The 20,373-nt window shown below is 41.5% G+C and overlaps 2 protein-coding genes across 3 annotated transcripts in view; one reads left to right on the forward strand and one right to left on the reverse strand.

Annotated features, from left to right (window-relative positions):
- The first annotated feature begins 467 nt into the window (after positions 1-467).
- On the forward strand, positions 468-20,064 carry LOC121181929 (cyclic nucleotide-gated cation channel beta-1-like). Its single transcript, XM_041038160.1, has 38 exons — positions 468-548; positions 651-672; positions 808-853; positions 953-1,058; positions 1,370-1,389; positions 1,473-1,578; positions 1,792-1,854; positions 2,490-2,514; positions 2,759-2,852; positions 3,050-3,156; positions 3,425-3,488; positions 3,997-4,072; positions 4,247-4,271; positions 6,064-6,424; positions 6,612-6,761; positions 6,876-6,929; positions 8,732-8,799; positions 8,964-9,223; positions 9,480-9,510; positions 9,936-10,312; positions 10,452-10,653; positions 11,599-11,704; positions 13,560-13,658; positions 13,773-13,927; positions 14,673-14,882; positions 15,177-15,385; positions 15,497-15,547; positions 15,653-15,739; positions 16,071-16,135; positions 16,355-16,477; positions 16,765-16,906; positions 17,056-17,215; positions 17,306-17,403; positions 17,557-17,640; positions 17,747-17,865; positions 18,260-18,406; positions 18,549-18,747; positions 18,877-20,064. Exons 1-38 carry the CDS (start codon positions 468-470, stop codon positions 19,141-19,143), a joined length of 4,659 nt encoding a protein of 1,552 aa, XP_040894094.1. The 3' UTR covers positions 19,144-20,064.
- The window catches only part of elmo3 (engulfment and cell motility 3), a 36,549-nt gene continuing 29,137 nt past the window's right edge, over positions 12,962-20,373 (reverse strand). Inside the window, exon 22 of one of the 2 annotated variants that reach the window (XR_005894080.1) lies at positions 12,962-12,998. The gene's annotated coding sequence lies outside the window, so the exon portion shown is untranslated. Of the gene's footprint in view, positions 12,999-13,669; positions 13,699-20,373 lie in introns of those variants that run through there. The other variant, XR_005894079.1, reaches the window with a different exon arrangement.

A 20,373-nucleotide genomic window follows, 5' to 3' on the forward strand; every position in this document is an offset into this window, starting at 1 on the left:
TTGATGGATTGAGTGAAAGTGAAAAGTCAAGTTTACAGTGCAAACCAATTTAATCTGTGAAATAAGATCCCAACTTTACTCGACTAATGTTTTCTAACTCTTATTCCTGGCTTCACATACCACTGCAAATGTTTGTAAATGCGTCTGATGAAAAACGATTCTTAAACAATTTTTAAGATTCGCATGGAAAAAAAAGTGTTACGATCATAGAGAGAAATTTTCAGGCCAAAAATCTCTCCTGAGATAAAAGCGAAAACGAAGCAGGTGAACGTTCGTCATCAGACCTCATTAGCTCCAGTTAAGAGCTCTCTATCTGACAGATGAAGTGGCTGCTTTAATGACCCCACGAGAAAAGAGTTATTAGGAATTATCATTAGCTTTATCAACAATGTTTGATGAAGGGCTTGTGAAGAGACTAACTGTGCATTTGTGTGTGTGTGTGCGTGCGTGTGTGTGTGTTCAACAGGATGTTTAACTGGGTGGTGAAAGTGGTCCCCCAACCCCCTGAAGCTCCTGGGACAAACGAAGATGCCAAGACTCCTGCTGCTGTACGATAACGTGCTCACAAACACACACATTATCACACACAGAGTGTATTTTCTGAGTATTTCTTCTGACTCTTTTCTCTCTCTGTCTCACTGACATTACAGAACCCACCTAAAAACAGAGACGGTGAGCATTGTTTTCAACTCGCTTTAGACTATTTGTACTGTATATTCCATAGATTTGTTTACAAAAGAGTTATCTGCTTACTGTATGTGCAAGCATTTTTTTCACAGTATTTCTTGTTTCTAACTTTTCTAACAGTGAAGAGTCCTCCACTGAAAAACACAGATGAGGTTTCAGAGGACGGGTAAATTTCACTTTCCATCAGCTCATTTGAATGTGTTAATGAGTGTGTGTATGTGTTAACACATTGAGCTCATCTCATCCTTCTTAACCTCCTCTACAGCCAGACCCAGGCTGGGGTGTTAGGGTGGCTGTCAAATGGGTTCGTCAGCGCTCTGCCGCAGCCCTCTGGCTCCCCTCGACTCAGCAGGGCTAACTCTGATGCCAGGGTGAGTGTTTAGAGTCGACATGTGGTCCACAGCAGCTAACCTGCCCCACCACAATATTAACGATAATAACCGCCTTCCATAGCTTCAATGCTATAAATTCTCACGAAAAGCAATTTTAACAAGGGAGTTCAATCTGTGTATTAGTATTTTCATAGTTGTGAACGATGGAGAGAAAGACGTCATGTGAAGAGGAGAGATTTGGTAGAAATTAACTAGAAATCATCTATTCTGTCCTGCAGGTGAAGCGTATGCCTCTATTTTTTTCTGATTCTTGTCTTTTTTTTCCCTCTTGCCTCTTGTCCATCTACCAGTCGGGAGAAGATGGAGAAAGGTACAGTAAGACCAGAAAGATAGAGGATGTTTACAGAAAAATGTGATCTATCAAATGTAAATTAAAGGTTTTTTCTGTCCCAGGTCTGGAGTGATGGGCTGGGTGACTCAGGGTCTGACCAAGGTGCTGCCTCAGCCTGATGAAAAGTACAAAGAGACAAACGACACCAACAATGATGAACACACTGAGGTGAGACACAAAGGAATTCATTTATTTGTCTATTCAGACTGTAAGCTACTCTGAGACATTGCAACAGCACAATGCAACCTTGAACTTACTTGGCAAAAAATAAATAAAAAATCTTCAATTTTTCCTATCACAAGCAAACACTGAGAAACCCTTCATACGGTATAATCAAAGGTGGGGTCTTCCCACAACCGTATTCAGAATTTTTCTCTTCAGACCAACATAAAAGGAGCAATCTGTTCCAAGGAAATCAACTATTACTCATACATGAGTCAACAGGTAAGACCAGCCATGTAATTCAGCCCATCAGCATCAAGACAATCTGTGTCTTTGAACTCTGTGACGTTTGACTCAAGCAACTTAATATTGTTCCACAGGCTTATAAGACTAATCATGTGTAAGGATTAAGCTTATAAAGGTATCCACAGGGGGGGGGGTTTAGCCGGGTTAAACCCCTTCATTAACTTCACTGCTATTTAAACCAGACTCTTCGTGAGACAACTATCTTACCTGGAGGCTTTGGAGCTGCAGTTATAAGCATCCTGTCCACTGTTTCTCAGACAAAACCTTTTTATTTAATGTTCCTAATGATGTATGTGATCCAGTAAAATACACATCCAATCCTCTGTGTTTTAAGGTTGAATTAAAGAAGGATTTAAATGACATCTTAGCTGTTTTTTCATGTGAAATCATCAAATTATTGTGGCAAATAAGACAGAGCCAACAAGAGCCTCAGTTATAGTCCCCCTTTGGCCTACTATTAACTCACATACTGTGAGAATAGAGATAAATTATTATTAAATTATGTTTTCTAATTTAAAACAACTATTAATTACCATAAAGAATGATAAACTGAACACAGTCTGTTCTCTGTTGGTTTGACTTGAAATGCATTTTTTTCTCTGCTGTCTTAGGTCTACGATGTGGCAACAATGCCAGGTATGTTTCTTCATCATGTTTGACTGGTGATGATTAAATAACAATTTATCATGAAAGTACTGCACATAGGCAGAGGCTATAATTTGATGCATGAATGGGTACGTGTGAATATCATCTCTTTTATTTGTAAATATCAAAAAAGTAATCTGTTATGTTAAAGCAGAGTAAATTCGCCTTTGATCTCTGATCACCTCTCAGTAATTTCCCAACCTAACAGCGTTGTCTGTTTCATCTGTCTGTCCAGATTGTGATCCCCTCCCACACATCCCAGTGGTGGAGATGGTGTCAGATGACGAGGTGTCGGAGGTAGAGTCTCTGACCCCTCAATTTCCTCCCAAGTGAGTATAAATCACCTCTGACCACACACACTGAACTTTAACATAACAAAATAGCGTAGTTTGATCTGCTGCATCTCAACGCTGATGGTGTGCATGCTTTCCTGTACCATGAATCAAAAACACACCTGCACTGGAGCAAGGTAGTTAAAAGAACTGAAAGTGTGTTAAAGGCTGAACTTTCTCTTTCTCTGATGCAGCATGGTGAACTGGATAAAGCAGATCATCCCTCAGCCAGTTATACTGCCCCCTGGTGCTGTACCCATAGAGCCATCAACCAAGTCCTCCCGCTCCTCTCTGGACAAAAGTACACACACACACACACACACAATCTCATACCTTCAAACATGTAAATATGAGCACACACAGATCCATAAATTTCCATTTGAATTTACCCATGGCACAAACCCACATTCTGGCAAAGACAGTCACATGCAGAATGAAAATATCACCTGTACCTTATCTAAAGTCTAAAGATCTATATTAGAGTCATTGTGTGAGTTTGAGGGCTTGATGCATGTTTTCTATGGTACTTTGCACACTGACCTTTACGTCTCTCTCTCTCTACTCTGAAGTTCTGTCTCCACCACCTGAATCTCTCAGTGGAATCTCACTTGATACGGACAGCAAGGCCTCAAGGTATGTTTTGATCCCTCACTGTCATTTTTAATGAGAGGAGGTTATTTTCTACCCACAAGATAAAAATGACAAATTATCTTCTCTGGGAAAATTTGGATAATTGAGTCAGATTATGTGTTTTCTTGCTGAGAGAGTGTTCACAGCAGACATTGGTTACAAGGGGGGAGTTGTAGGTTTCGGCAGTGAGAATCACTTGATGGGTGACGTCACGGGTGCTACGTTCATGTTTTATACAGTCTATGGGTGACTTTGTCATTGAAGGCAAAGCACTAGTGTATCTGAGAATGGCTTTGTTATATTAAACAGTGTGACAGTGTGCCAGCATGCATAACAGCAGCTAAATGGAATCAAGCTATTTCTAATTTTATTATTTACACATCTGCTTTTCCAGCTGTGAAAAAATGTCTTCCATAAAAAAAGGCCTATTCTATGTCTCTGCATCCAGAAACTACACTAAAGTGTGTAACAGCTTAAGTACATACAGTTACATCAGTTTACCTCTTAACAGTGTGGTTGGCTGGTTCGTGTCAGGACTGGGCCTGAAGATGCCTCAACCTGCCCTTCCATCCAAAGATGATGCGGAGGTACGTTTTGGTAATAAAATTAATGCTTCTTTCTTCCTTCACCTCTTCTTGTCTTTCAGCCTGTCAGCCTCTTCTTTACCATTCATTTTGTAGCTGTTATTTTCCTAGATTACCTATATTGATAGTGATTCATCTCCTACAACTGCTGTTTCTTTTTTTTATTGTTGCTCTCAGGGTGCAGCTGAAGTTCTACAGAAGGGTGAGTTGAGGTTTTATTCACACGGTTACAATGTCATGTAGTAATGGAAAACCCAGCACCACTCTTCCTAAGTGCCACATTTCACAGTTCAGTCAAGTGGATCTATAATATATAATGTTTTCCGAGAAAACTGTTAACTTGCTAAAGAATAAAGCCTACAACTAGCAGAAGAAAACATCTCTTTAACAACATGGGGTGCTTATTTTTCTCGTCTTGAGTAACTCCAGTGGATCTGCATTACATATTGGGAAATTACTGTACATGTGTTTTCTGTTGAAGCACCCTCTTGTTTTTCCCCCCATAGTTTTTGAAGAGGTGTTTTGGTCGGATGGTCGGAGCCTAACTCAGTCCCTCTTCTCCTTCTGTTTCAGGGGGGAAGGCGCTGTGAGCCCCTTAAACAGCAGGAGGAGACGACTGGGGGATGCTCTGATTCCTGCACACATACAGAGATAGATAGACAGACAGACAGACAGACAGACAGACACCAATAGACATATTGTACTGTTGGCAGGGCCGCAGTTGCTGTACAGCGTGCAGCTCAGTACAGAAACTCTGGGCAGCTGTAAAATACTTAAAGAATATAGAGATATATTCAACTCACCTTACTGTACCCAGTACAGTTTCATATGAATGTATTACAGCTTCTGTAACTAAAATGTGTACTGTATTATCTGTAGGTGATTAGACGTGTGTTTGTCTTCAGTCTTTGTGATTTTTGAATTTGCACATTTTCTGTTTGATACAGAAATATTTAGTAATTTACTTGAAATTACTGTAGGTTTCATGCACAAAGGATTTCATACATATCTTTATTTTGCTTTATTGTGCTTTAGCCTATGGTACACTATATATTCATGTTGCCATTTTCACATCCAACAAAAGAACATCCAGGAAAAAAGAAAGCTGGAGATGCACTGGTCATGCATTCAAATATAATTTTTTTTTTCAGTAATCTCTCAGGATAAAATGTATTATTTTCCTTTTCCGACAAAAATCTGGAAATAATGATTAAATGGCAGCTATGTTCATTTATGATATGTGGACAAAGTATAATTTATATTTATATTTATACTTGACATTTACTGTAGATATAGATTGCTTGCATCTACAAGTCTCATTCCTTAAATTTATATTTTCTATGCGCAACGAAAGTCGAGTTGAATTTGGGTCTTGATCATGTTACAGAACATGCAAGCTTTTCCAGGGGTTTGACTGAGGTTTTAAGAGTACTGCATGCAGTTTAATGCCTGCTGTGATCCACTTGATTTGTATGTATGGCCTTGAACTGTGAAATGTGGCCTGGGTATGTGGCGTGGTGTTGATTCAGGGGGTTTGGCTTGATTTTTAAGAACCATACTGGCTCACATTGAAAACATTTTGACTGTCACACAGACAAGGTGGTAGGACACATTAATATAATCATAGACTGTAATCTAAGGATATTGCAGGAATAATAAAGATTCAGCGTGAAATGGTTTATGTGGTGTTTTTCTTAATAACCTACCTTACACAGACAACAACTGAAGTCTGACAATAAAAACCTCACACAAGTGATAGAGCATGTAGAGACCTGAGCTGGTAGTCTACCTGTCACATACAAATGCAGAAATCTGTATTATAAGCAGACCTGTCCCAGTCCTGCCTGAATCCCTTTACAGTAAATAAGTAAATGTATAAATTACTATCATTAAATCAAATCCAGCTTGTTATATGCGTTCACACATATTGAGAATTAATAATCACATACTTCTTGTGCCTCACACACCAATCAACCCTTGTCACCCTCCTGTAGCTTCATCCAAACTCAAACCTGACATGGTATTAGAAGACGTGGAGTCAGACAACGAGGGTCAGCAGCAGAAACGTGAGGACCGTTCTTCCAAAGCTGCACCGCTGTCCACATCACTGACTCCACCATCACCGACAGCACACCAACAGCAGGAAGCAACCCACCAGACACAATCCAATTCAATGTCCATGGCATCCGTGCAGTCCCAGAAGTGTGAAACTGCCAAACTAGAACCTGAAGCATCTGAGTGTGTGACAAAAATATCTCAGGAAGATGCCGAGACTCAGACAGGCCGCTGGACGCCATTTATTGAGAGCATCAAGAAGGAGGCTGAAGGTGTAGCTTTGGCTACCATGGAGGAACGGTAAGAGAGATGGAGAACAAGAGGTCAAAGGTGGAATATTAACCTGATTTGGTGCTTGTCCAGAAGGTTTTGCTGTGGGATCTGAAGTCTCTGCAATAAGGAGGAAGATATCTAAAATTTAATCTACCACATTGCAAACATTTACTGCACAGCATTCATCATATCAGTGTGTCCTGTCTCTCTTTAGTCTCCTGCAGGAGCGCATGGAGATGGCACGTATGGCTGAGGAGGTGGCCAGACAGACAGCTGAGATGGCCATTAGACAGATGGCCAGTGAGGGACAGTCCATCAAACTCTCGCTGGGCAGTCAAGAACTGCTGGAGGAGCCTGAAGTCGAGTAAGACTGTGTGCCCATTTAGAGAAACAGAGAGCAACTGTGTGTGTTTTTGTGTTTTTCTCAATGGGAGCCTCCTGGTGAAGTGATGTGACAATGTGTGTTTACTATAACCAGGCTGCCAGTGCCACAAGAAGACGAGAGCGAATTAGAGCACAGTAAAGTCACAGAGTAAGTCCTCTGTAGGACACTTAGCTCACTCACCTAGAATTTGTATCCTACTTCCCTTGTGGTGTGCTAATTAAATAACAAAGTTTATAGCATTCATTTCGAAATGTTTTAAATGACAGAATTAACTTACAAACTGCCGTAAGGACAATTTGATGTGTTAAAAAAAGTACAACATAAAACAGACTCAAGTAAAATTTTTCTCAAGTTAAAAAAAAACGTGATTACAGTATCAAAAAGTAATATAATATGAAAGTACAGTACAAGTACCTTAAGTGATACTTAGTAGTACTAGTAGTAGTTTATTCAGTACTTGAATAAATTTACTTAGCATCCAACACTGAAGAGGCCCCACAGGCCCAGTATCCCCAGTTCCAGTTAAGCTCTCACGCTCATGCTGATCCAGCCACAGATGTAGGTTACACAGCCCGTATCACAGCCATTTGGCTGCCCGCTCTCGCTCCAAATCCCGTGGGTTCTCGTTATGTGATCTCTACCGCGCGCTGCCTCAGCATCACACACCACCGTGCCTTAGCAACCACAGCTTACCTTGGCAACAGCCCCTTCCCCCCCTCCTCTCAACGGTTCCCCCGGTAACACCTGCTGCTGCGGCTGCTTCACGTCTGGAAACGCAGGGAACACGATGGACGGAGACATAACGGAGTATCTTCGCTCTTGTTTTTCTAAACATGTCTAAACTCACTTGATTTGGTTTACACGACCCCACCGCCGAGTTTGTGTTACTTGTCGTGGACATTTTCAGTCGGGACCGGTGGTGGTAAACGCGCATGAATATTGACACTGAAAGTGAGTATCGTGTGAAAACGTCGCGGGTTTTTTTTTTTTTTTTTTTTTTTTTTTGACTAACACAGTTTAAGCTATGAAATGAATGCGTCTGACCTGTTACTCAACTCTAACTTTTACTATCCTGTTGTAAACAGATAGTTAGCGTTATATAAGCTTGCCCGTTACAGGTGGTCACCAGGTCAGTTATGCTAACAACAGAGAGAAAACACTAACTACCAGGTCACACAGTAGAGTTCAAACTTTACTGTCTTCTGTTTCTAGCATACAGGCCATTAGTCAATACAGAAGTGAAGAGAGAAACCACTTTAACGAATCAGTCACGTTGCTTATTCATAACCATCTTAAGTGCAGTCTATAAAATGATGTGTCATTGTTGTCACATCTGTCTGGCGCCATTGGATCTACAATTCAACACATTACACGTTAACTAAACGTGTTGAAACATACCGTAAATTTGTTCTGCATACTGTAAATAGGCAATGCTAAAACCTAGGACAATATGCTATAAAATAAAATACAAATAATTCTCATGTTCTTTCAGCAATGTACAGCTACCATGGGTCTTGAAGCTCAGTTTAATTTTTTTATTATTATAACATAATCATAGTTGGTTGTTTATACACTGGCATACACTTTTAGAAGTGAGCCACATTTTTGCATTTCTAACCTGCAAAAATGCGTCCAAATCACCATTTTCAGAGGGTGTGAACAAGATTTGAAAAGGCCACGCAAACAGATTACAGTTCCATGTAAATAGGTCAATCTTAATTATTAGGAAAAGTATTAAGATTTCCTGTGTTCAATATATTAACTTTACTTCCCAAGATTGCTTGAAGAGAACCATGTAAATTCTAATACCATCATGTCCATTGCTTACTGTACTGTACTGTTGTACTCTATTAATGGTGAGCAGTGGGCCCAGTGTGGAGCCTTCCATGCTGTCAGACAGTCTGATTGATGAAATGTCTGACTATTTTGTCCCTTGTCCTGTCCTGCAGAAAGGAGGAGAGTCTTGCTGAGGAGGAACAGAGGGAAGAGACTGAAGAACCTACCGTCACAGAACCAGGTCGGGATCAAAACACACACGACTGCCCATGCTGTTGTTATAGTTGTTTATTCCTTTTGAATTGACAGTATCCTCCTCTCAAAAGAGAATGTAGAAAAAAAATCAGACAGTTCAGTATATCAGTATTTAAATGTCATGAAATGTACAATTTAAAAATCATCTAGAGCCAAAAGAGGAAGCAGAGCCACATCGGACTTCCCCCTCTCCACCTCCAAGTCCTGAACCAGTTAAGACCTCTGAACCAGAGCCAGAGCCGGAGCAAGAGCCTGAACCTCAATCTGAACCTCAACCAGAAGCGGAACCGGATCCAAAACCAGAGACTAAGTCCCAGGAAGCCAGTTCAGAAGCTGAGCCTGTAACTCAGCAGCCACAGAAAGCAGAGAAAGACGGTCAAGGCACCAACACTGAGAAAGCAGCTGAAAAAGTAATGTCCACAGGTTGAATATGTACAGTGAACATGTGACAGTTAGTTTAACTCACTGAAAACAGACATATTACAACGTCTCTGGTAAAGAGGGGTTTCTGTTCTAAATTGATGTTGTACCAACAATTAATGAAAATGAAAAAAATATTTATTTTTTTATTTCATTTTTACCAGTCCACTTACTGTATGTTCACATAGCCCAACTGTCGCTCATCAGTCTGGTGCCATTCATTCATATGCTTTGTGCTTTTTGCAGGAGGAGGAAGCTACGGGGGATGGCTGTGGTGGTATGTACTACCCTGTTTTATCATCTTTGCTTTTTTTTTTTCATCAGGAAGATCTTTCTAATCACAGATTCTATAAATGGATGTGGTTAGAGCTGTCATATTACTGCCTGTATGTCTGACTGACTGGTTGTGTTGTGTTGTGTTGAACTCACAAGCTGCTTAACCAACTCATAAATGTTTCTCTACATCTAGACAATCACCACTGTATTTGGTTTCTTCACTGTGGCCCTCTGTCAGGCTCAGAATTTACTGTGCATGTAATCTGGTACCCGTTGGCTTAATCATTATCTATCTTACTGTCTACTACAAGTCTGACATTGTCATTTTGTCTCACATTGCTGTTTGACTGTCAACAGTTCCCATCTCCCACCTTGCTTATCTGTTGCCTAACTGTAAATCTGCCTATCCACTTGTCTCCTCTATAGCTCCAGTCAGCTGTGATGCATTTAAGAGCTGCCTGATGCGCATTCCTCACACCTCAGAGTGCCTCGGCAATATCAACGCTTTCTTCAAAGAGAACGGCATCTCCCCCCCTAAAATACCCCCCATGCCTAAGCTACCCACCCAGTTCTCTGACGTGACCAAGTACTTACCCACCCTACCCCCTGAGTTGCGGCAAGAGCTCTCCCAGATCAGACTCACACAGGTCCCCCGAAGCATTGCCCAGACTCTGACTGAGATTTTGCCCAAAAGCTCAGAGGGTTCGGTCCGCCCCAGTCTGTCCAGTCTTTCCCAGAGCTTTTCAAACATCCCACAGAAGCTCTCCCAGTTTCCCAGCCAAGCGCAGCAGTACTTCCTCAACGTCCAGAACCGCCTCAACAGCCTTATGCCTCAAGATGCCTAAGAAACAACAACAGCAGCAAAAACAGAAGAATCAGCAAGATGTAGAACTCAACCGGCTTGTCCGACATTCCCCTCTCCCTCCTCCTCACCATCCTCAGCTCCGGTCTCGCTCCCCATCTCCATCGTCCCCCAATGGTAGCACCCTCGAACTGCCCAATGTGCCATCCTATCCACGCCTGCCACCAATTGTCAGCCCCCCATCAACACAGCTGAACTCCCCGTCCCGCCAACTGTCTGGTCTTTCTAACCCAGCGTTCTTCATTGAAGATGACTCAGACATTTCAGCAATAAGACCCGCAGGTGAATCTGCAAGCAGTGGAAAGTTAACTGTCTTTGCATACTGTGTACATTCATGGGGTTAGTCATAATGCAGATGCAGGTGTTTCCTGTTTGCAAACTATAATCTGATTAATAAACTTCTTAAATCAGTAGCTGATTTACACAAAACTTTATTTAAAAATATTAATCAACAAAGAAATGTACAAAAACTAATCAGTTGAGTTCAGGTGTCATGGCAAATTCACTGACAACATGTTCTGAAGTGTGAACACGCTGTCAGTAAAAACGATAGCTGTTTTGTGTTGTGCTGCTGGATTTTTATATGTTTTTGTGTTTCCTTTTTTTGTCGTGTCTCAGATAAAATCATGCTTGATCTTAGTGAACCACCAAAGTTAGTTTGTTCAGTTGAGCTTTAAGAAAAACAAAACGTTATAAAGATTTTTTGAATGGCTTTGACAGAGCATGTATAGCAGAAGGAAGGAAGCAGACTGCCTCTTGGTACCTTTTTTTTTTTTTATTTAAAGAAGAATCCAGAAGTGTGCCAGAGTACTGTGAAGCAGATTAGCCGGACTGAATGGCTTGCTGAATGAGCTAGCTAGTCCTCTCAGCTATCGGGGCAGTCTACACGGTCTAGTTCAGAGGTGGATCCTCTTGCATTAACCTGATGTAGGTCCTGCTAAATCAGCCTGTCTCACTGCCCTGCTCCTGCTTGTTATGGTGTCCTGCTTCGTCCCTTGCAATGCTGCATAACATGTTAGTATTATTATCATTATGTTGTTATGTTTCAGTGCTAATATATTGTTCATACCATTATTTGCAATGGCCTAGACTAAGTAACAACAAACGTCTTGTGTCTGTCAACCTCTCCAGACAGTTCCAGCCTCAGCCTTCGTCCGGCTGTCAATGTAGAGGACGTTGACTCAGACCATGAGAGAAAAGGAGAAGGAGGAGCAAGAGGAGGAGGAGGAGGAGGAGGAGAGGAACAGAATACTATCCCCCAAATTCTCACCCCACAGGACCCCAAACTTACCACGCTCACTGTCCCTGTGACCCCTTCTGGAGGTCGTCAGAGGTGAGAAATGGCTGCTTAAGCAGCAAATTACAGAAGTACTGAACATGAAACATTTTACTTCTGTTTTGGAGTTTGTATGTTTTCTTTTCAGCAGTGGTGGAAATTGTGTATTGGCACATTACTAACAGACTAAAATGTCACACTTAAAAAATTTGAACAGGATTTTCAGATACTGTCTTTCTCTGAAATGGGAATTCAAGAAATTCAGACTTGGGTGTGCACTTAAATGTTTCTAATCTTTCTTTTCTCCCTCATGCTTTGCATCTACAGTAAAGGAGATAAAGAGTAAGGAAACTGCATGGATTGTCTGAGTGGTAGTTGCCTCCAGTGGGCAGTGTGCTTTTCATTTTGTTTCCACAGCGACCAGTTGCACCAATGAAACTACAGATATACTGTACATGTGCATAACTAATATGCATTCACAGCAAAACATTTCATAACACAGAGATTGAGAGTAGCATCACTGGGATGTCTTCTTTGTCACAGTGCTAGCTTCTCTGTTTTCAAGTGAAGCATTTTTATCCAAAGGGAGGCAAAATTAAATATTCGTAGCTAACAAGCTTTTGCTTATAAATGAGTAAATAAAAATTTCAGTTGCAGAATTATGTCTAATCATTGATTATAATTTTCAATCAATACATTTATCATTTTGGAATGAATCACTTCACAGTTTCCCTCTGTTTAGTTCTGTTTGAAATGGCTTCTGCTGCCCTCTGCTGTTCATGTTCTTGCTGTACAGTCTTTCCAGAGTTGGTTGAAGTGTTACTGTGGTCTGTATTTCAGTGTCCTGCAGAAACCATGTATGTGCATGTGCATGTTTTTTTTAGGAAAATTTCTTTTAATGTGGTTTCAAGATTGTGAAATTTTATTGTATATAAGAGAGAGTAAGAGCTGCTAACACAACATTTAGCACACACAAGCAAACCAGCACATACGGTTTATGCAGAGCACAAGACACACAGTTTGTTGCATGAATCATTGTAGAGTTACGGTTGTTTGTAAGGGGTTTGAGTGTTTCTTGTCTTGTCCTCTGTTGCGCGGTTCTTTTGTGAAGTGTGATGGTACTGTTCACTTGTGCATGGCTTTTGCAGATTGTTGTGCTTTTGGCTACTGTATGGGCATATATTGACATAACCTAGCATAAGTCAATAAACAGATGCATTACAATCTTGCACTTGCATCATCACTGTGTCACCTACTTACACAACTGTAGGTGATTTATCTTCACTTGTTCTTGGTTTCTTGGATTAACATGTTTTCCCTGACACACACACACACACACACACACACACACCCTCTCTCTCCTTGTCTTTCTCTTGTAAACACACACACTCACTTCAAACCCTGCTCTGACCATGCACCACAGTAGTGGAAGGAATCGTAGGACTGTTTGGACAAAGATGTAAGATATCCAACCCTTATTAAGTATCTATTAGTGTCCATCCATCTTTTCACACACACATTGTGCTGCCCAGTGATAATCCATCACCTGTCATCGATCCCATCTGTATAGAGCTGTCTTTGCTCATTCACTCATTACATCGTCATGTTTAGTGTTTATTCACCTGCATTTCTCACAATCACAAATATAGAGTTAGCATGAGAGCAGCATGTTGATGTTTTTTTTTTTGTTTTTGTGGCATTTTTTTAGGGAGAACTCACCGTATATGAGAATGATTTGACCCTGTGTGTCCCATTAGCATTTACAAATGCCACGTAACATTGTGTACAGTAAAGCCACATCACAGTGGGTTTTAGTTTAAGAGAAAATAAGAGACGATACAGTTATATAGCAAAGGCAGTACTGTCTCAAAGTTGAACCAGCGATGTTGCTGTTTTTACTTAACTTTAACAGTAGGAGGCTTCATTCTCAAAGCGAAGATGATGATGACGAAGGAAGCACCCCTGTCCGTGCCTGGCCCAGCCAGTCCAGCCTGCACAGCACAGATGACGTGTGAGCACTGTACACGCACACACACACACACACACACACAGAATAAGATGGATGTTCACAATAATAAAAATAATTTCGGCAACATCTGATTTTATTTCTGACTTAATTTCAAAGTCTGAAGGAACGCCCAGCATCTTCAGCCAGTCAGACCAGCACGGTGGTGAACGAGCGTCTGCAGGAACTGGTCAGGATGTTCAAAGAGAGAACAGAGAAGGCCAAGGAGAAACTCATCGACCCTGACAGCTCTGATGAAGACAGCGTCATCCCCTGTAAGTGAGAGTCTCTTCTTTTCTCTCTGTTACCTGAACATTGATGCTGAGCTGACATAAAAAATAAGTGTGAGAGATGACACAAGTCAGAAGTATACAAGTAGATAGTAGCTTGTATACAGACAGTTGCAGGTGTTACAATACATTTTAATTCCAGGTTAAAAGAGTCAGCCTTGTCCAGCCGGGAAACCACCCACTCATTAAAGTCTTACCCACACCTTGGACAGCCCTTAATACTCGCAAAAAGCTTAATGAATAACCTGAAACTGCCCCGTGACAGACACACACAGGTGAGTAGAAGCAGTAGTTGCTTCTGTCCAGTCTCCCACCTTCCCCTCATTAATCCAGTGTCCCTCATAAATCCCTCGATGAATACTTTAATCCCACCAAAGCATCTTAGCATTACTGACATCAGTGGTTCCCAAAGAAGGTGTCTTAAGGATGGGCCAAGGGTGCCTCCAGATTTGTTGATTGACATTTTGTGCTGAAAGCTCAGATCTATATATATAGATAAAATTAAAAAAATGCAGTTTATATGCATCAGTTTATTTATATTATATTATATCAGCACTAACACTTCTGTGCCCTTTATATTTGGAGCACACTGATCCAGTCTGAGATGGTCAACCTTTTTCTTAGCATCCTATTTTTCAGGCAAGAACAGCACGTTGTGTGTTTTCAAAATCTCTGTCACGTGTTCTTGTGACCTTTTTGACCCCTTTTGTCCCGTATCACCTCCCTTTAGCTCCTCCTCAGGCTTCAGCTCCTCAGCCTGCTCCTGCAGCGCAGCCGGCGGACGGGGGAGAGAAGGAGGCACAGGTTGGTCCATCAGGAGGAGGAGTGGAGAGTGAGGCAGAGGAGGAGCAGTCTAGCAGCTGCTGCAAGGTGAAAGCTCCTCGGTGGATACGAGCCTGTATGCACTACCGTTTCCCTGCCAGCATCGACCCTTTCACCAGTGAGGACCCCGCCGAATACACCACACCCTGCCACCTTCTCCATAACGTACAGCGCAGTAGAACCACAGAAACCATGTTCTAAATAATATATACTTTGCCTAATAATACAGAATAGATCCTGCTTACTTGCCATGCTCTTATTCCCATCGAGCTCTAGTTGTAAAAGTATTGGTGCTTGCTTAGTGATCACCACCTCTCTTCTGTGAATACAGAATGATTCCAGTCTATCCTGACTTTAACCTCACCTCTGTCTCTTCTCCTGTGGTCTAATTCCCTAATTCCTCTCTCTGCAGACCTGATGTACGTGCTGTGGATGTTTCTGGTTTCTCTTGCTTGGAACTGGAACGCATGGTTCATCCCGGTGCGTTGGGCCTTCCCCTATCAGACTCCAGACAATATTTACTACTGGCTGCTGACCGACTACCTGTGTGACCTCATTTACATCCTGGACATCACCATCTTCCAGCCACGTCTGCAGTTTGTCCGTGGGGGGGACATAGTGGTGAGTGAGACGCTGGAAGTTTTTACTGTAACTGAGCACCACCTCATGCTCGGACTAACACAGTGTTATAATTTGGATCATTAATCTGTAATCATTTTGTTTTCATTACAGAGTGACAAAAAAGAGATGAGAAAGAATTACATGAAAACCAAACGTTTCAAAGTAAGAACAGAACAAAAGCAGAATTTTGAATATTTTCTACTCCTCCATGCTTCACGTATTAATTGCAGTTCAGTCATGGTGAGGTGATACGCTCCTGTTTTTCAGTTTGACGTAGTCAGCCTTGTTCCTCTGGAGATCTTCTATTTTAAAACTGGCATCAACCCTCTGCTCCGCTTACCCAGGCTGCTGAAGGTGAGGCAATATTCAACCCTTTAAAAAAAATCAGTCTCCTACAATATTAGCACACTGGCAACCAACACACTAAGACTCCCTCCACTTTTTCAGCAGTCACATGGATCAAATTTGCTGAGCCACACACAACAATGTGTGTTACAGTGACAATATCAAACACAGTATCATTAAGTTTGTCACCAATATAAAGGAAAATGTTTATTTCCGAGGCTTCATGTAACTGTTTTGGGAAATCAGCTTTCAGTTATTTAAATATCTCTCAATAAATATCAAATATTATATCAATTTTGAAACCAAACTTTTTTTCCTGTTCTCTCTCAACTCCTTCCAGATCAACTCCTTCTTCGAGTTCAACGAGCGTCTAGAGGCCATCTTGACCAAAGCCTACATCTACAGGTCAGCAGCAACCTTATAGTATCTAAACGTGGCGGTAACTGTCCTGTTCTTCCTCTTCGTTACATACTGGTAAAGTACTTTCAGGAACTATGACAAAGAATCACCCCTTATTAAGCACCGCATGACTCAGGCTTCATGCAGAGACACAGTTGAACAAATAACTGGGTTTAGATATTCAGTGTATTCACATGTATTGCTGTCTCACTCTCTGTCTCTCAGGGTGATCCGTACCACCACCTATCTTCTTTACTGTCTCCACTGTAATGCCTGTCTCTACTACTGGGGCTCTGCCTTTAAAGGACTGGGATCCACCAAGTGGGTGTACAATGGCGAAGGCAACAGGTTGGTGGGATGAATACACACACACAGACACACAAAATGGATGAAGGCTTAAGGGGTTTAACATAAAGGAGCAAACTGCAGGAAGACATCCGCTCAGCTAAAGAAGCAGTTGCAGAACTGCTCACTGAGTCACACACGTTCCACCCACATTAAACCTCCCATGGTCTACTTTAGTTGCATCTTTTCACTTTCATTTTACAGCTCATTTAAGTGAAACATCACGTTGATTTGAAGCCAATTCCTTGTTCTGCCTCCTTCCGATGCCTCCTGTCTTTCTCTCTGCTCAGTTACATCCGCTGTTACTACTTTGCGGTGAAGACCCTGATCACCATTGGGGGTCTGCCAGATCCCACTACTCTCTTTGAGATTGTCTTCCAACTCATCAACTACTTCGTTGGAGTCTTTGCCTTCTCTATCATGATTGGACAGGTAGATATACAAAAATACACAGAGACATTTGTGCCTAACATATGTTCCAATACATCATAAATCTCTTTGTGCAATAATGGTGTTAAATTTTAATTATGTCCTGTAACTTTATCTTGCAGTTGGCTAATTTTGTCTCATTTGTCTCTCAGATGCGTGATGTGGTTGGTGCAGCCACTGCAGGTCAGACCTACTACCGCACATGTATGGACAACACTATTAAGTACATGTCCTCGTATCGCATCCCCAAAGACGTCCAGAACCGTGTCAAAACTTGGTATAACTACACTTGGCAATCTCAAGGCATGCTGGGTAAGAAGAACATGTATCATGTTCATGTATATATACGTGTGGATCTGAGCTTTCAGTCACACTGAAAAATGATTCCTGTTTTCCATCCAGATGAGCAGGAGCTGCTGACTCAGTTGCCAGATAAAATGCGTCTGGACATTGCTGTAGACGTCAACTACTCCATCGTGAGCAAAGTCCCACTTTTTCAGGTAAGAATGAATAAAAACGCTAGAAAAGAATGGCATAGAATACTTACTAGAGAAAGATCTTCTAATCTAGATCTCCAGTGCAGACAGTCAGACATTACTACTGCACTTCAGAAACACTCTTTTCCCTTATTGGTCTGTTTTCCCTTTTTGCAGGGTTGTGACAGACAGATGATCTTTGACATGCTGAAAAGCCTACGCTCTGTTGTTTACCTGCCGGGGGATTATGTCTGCAAAAAGGTACATACTGTCTGCAAACTTGCCTGTACTTTGTTTGCAGAAGACGTGTATTGGTCTCTCCTTCTCACCATATGACTCTGAGTTTTCCCCCCTCTTTGTTGCTTAGGGCGAGGTGGGTCGAGAGATGTACATCATAAAGGCAGGGGAAGTGCAGGTGGTTGGAGGACCCGATGGGAAAACCGTGTTTGTCACCCTCAGAGCAGGATCAGTCTTTGGAGAGATCAGGTGACGTTTTTTAATCCTTTAACCCCACCCCCTGCTGTCAGCTATATACTCTGCTGTTTATTTACCTGGATTATTTTTATAACGGGGCAGTTTTGAAAATGACCACACTGTCCAAAAAGACAAGAGTGTATTCAAGCTGCCATTTAACACATTTCAGATCTACCATAAAACTGTGGGGCAAAATGTATTTTTAAGATTTTCATACTTTCATCTTTGTTTTTGTTACAGTTGGTTTCAGATGTCTTATACATTTTTTTATGATTTTGCATGAAAACACTAAATATGACACATAGACCTGCTGTATAAGTGACCTCTGTTTTCCTATAATTGAAATTTGAATCTTAGAAAATTTCATTTTAAACCATCAATTATCTCCCTTCTTTCTGATTGGCAGCTTGCTTGCAGTAGGTGGGGGTAACAGGCGCACAGCCAATGTGATCGCTCATGGCTTTGCCAATCTTTTCATCCTGGACAAGAAAGACCTGAACGAAATCCTGGTCCACTACCCCGAGTCCAAGAAACTGCTTCGCAAGAAGGCCAGGTTAAGCATGAATGGCACTATGTGTTTCCATAATAATCAAAGCCTCAAATTTTTACTTATTTCACTTCTATGGAGTGTTAACAGCTTTGGCTGGATGTTACAGTGTTTTTAAGTCTGACTGAAGTCACTGTCACAACCACAGGAAGATGCTTACTAAGGGAAAGAAACCTGAGCCCAAAGAAGAGGCTAAGGAACCCCCTCAGGTACCGGCAGCCCATGTCAGGCAGGAGACTCCCAGACTGCTGAGAGCTGCGCTGGAGATGACAGAGAGGTCCTCTGGACTTAAAGGGGTTCTGGCTAAAGTCAAGGTGAAGACCAACAAGTCCAGTATCTCATTACAGGTAAATATACTCACAACCTGAGCAAACCAAAGAATAAAGATATGCACATGTCGAATAAGAAGAAGTCAAGAGAAGTCACAGTCACGTTTACGCAACATACAAACTCCTCTGTCATCTCTCCTCTTCCAGCCCTCCATCTCTTCCTCTCTGCCCCCTCCATCTCCCACCTCCAGCTCTGGACCAGACAGAGACGTGGACACTCCCTCACCCATCTCTGCCAGCTCCACGGTGTTTCGCTCTGCTTCCCGCTGCCACAACAACAGCTCTGTGATGCCTCACTCCGCATCACATTGCCACAGCGATGCAGACGAAACACTCGCCATGGACCAGAGGGAGGAGGATATCAGTGAGGATCAAGGGAATGAGGGCGGGAAGAGGAAAGGAAAAAAGTTGTGATATTTTTCTACAACATGTGGGGAGGAGAGAGGTGAGGAAGGTGGGGACAGGAAGCAATAAACTTTGAGGATTTGTGTCTACATTTAGAGGAGAGGGAGATAAAGAGAAAGGAGGAGGACATTAAGAGAAAAGAGTGAGTGGCAGGTGTGATGAGGGGAAGGAAATTGGAGTAATCAACAGAGAATAAAGAAGCTGCTTTTAATGTGGAAATAGAGGAATAAACGCTGCAGAGTATATCTACAAGACACTGACAGAATGGGAAAGACAGAGAAGGTGTTGTAAATGAAGATGTACAAAAACTGTAATGTTTTATTGTCAGACTGATCAGTTAAAGTTGTGTGGGACATCTTCATTGCAAAATATCTAAGTAGTACTGTATCTACGGGCTGCCATGCAGTTGTAATGTACCTGTAAATTTAAAAAGGTGACATATTTTGTCACTTGTGTCCCTGGTTTTTCAAACTGGAGCCCTGGAAAATAAAACTCTGTGTTGTATTTTTTTCCAGTTGCTTTGCATTCCTCTTTCAGCCTCCACCCACTGTGTTTACCTTCATTAATATCAATATTGGTTCATCTAATGTTGGAGCAAGCCATTCCTCGCCTGGTTACTTCCTCAGAATTCAAGCATGTTTGTCATCTACACTGAGTTCACTGAATTCACAGTGTCTGTGTTGAGCGAACTCTGTGTGGGATAGTTAAGCCATAACAACTCAGATCAGCAATTTCCACAGAACTGAACTTCATGTCTTTGTACCACATATAAAATGTTTTTGCTGTTGTTGAGTGATAAATGTTTACAGATTCTTTTGTAAACTTCAAAATACAATATGCCTTATATATTTTTTTGTCATTTAACTTTGTGTTGTGTTGGTGTGAGTAGGATGCACTGCTGATGTTTTTATAAGTTGATCCTGAAATACAGCAGAGACCTAAAGATGTACGTGATCCTCTATTCTTCCGTCATAAAATATGTTAGCAATATATGTTGACAGGTCAGTGCGAGGTAATCTCAGATTATTTTATAATGTCTGACCATCATATCTTTAAGTCATATATCCTCTGAATGCCTCAACACTGGATTTTACATGCTAACACACATATATATGTCATTTCAATGGATCAATATATCACACTCAGTTAAAAAGGTAGCTACATGTATATAATCTAACACCACTGCTTTATACATTTTACAAACTACAGTTAACGTTTTTATGTTCATATTTTCTGTTT

Source organism: Toxotes jaculatrix, chromosome 5, assembly GCF_017976425.1.
Source record: "Toxotes jaculatrix isolate fToxJac2 chromosome 5, fToxJac2.pri, whole genome shotgun sequence".
NCBI classification, from domain to species: Eukaryota; Metazoa; Chordata; class Actinopteri; family Toxotidae; genus Toxotes; species Toxotes jaculatrix.

Coding starts and splice junctions, on each gene's coding strand:
- LOC121181929 (XM_041038160.1), top strand. CDS start 468: ATGTTTAACTGGGTGGTGAAAGTGGTCCCCCAACCCCCTGAAGCTCCT. Junction 1,390..1,472: donor TCGGGAGAAGATGGAGAAAG/GTACAGTAAGAC, acceptor TTTCTGTCCCAG/GTCTGGAGTGATGGGCTGGG. Junction 17,404..17,556: donor GCAAAGTCCCACTTTTTCAG/GTAAGAATGAAT, acceptor CCCTTTTTGCAG/GGTTGTGACAGACAGATGAT.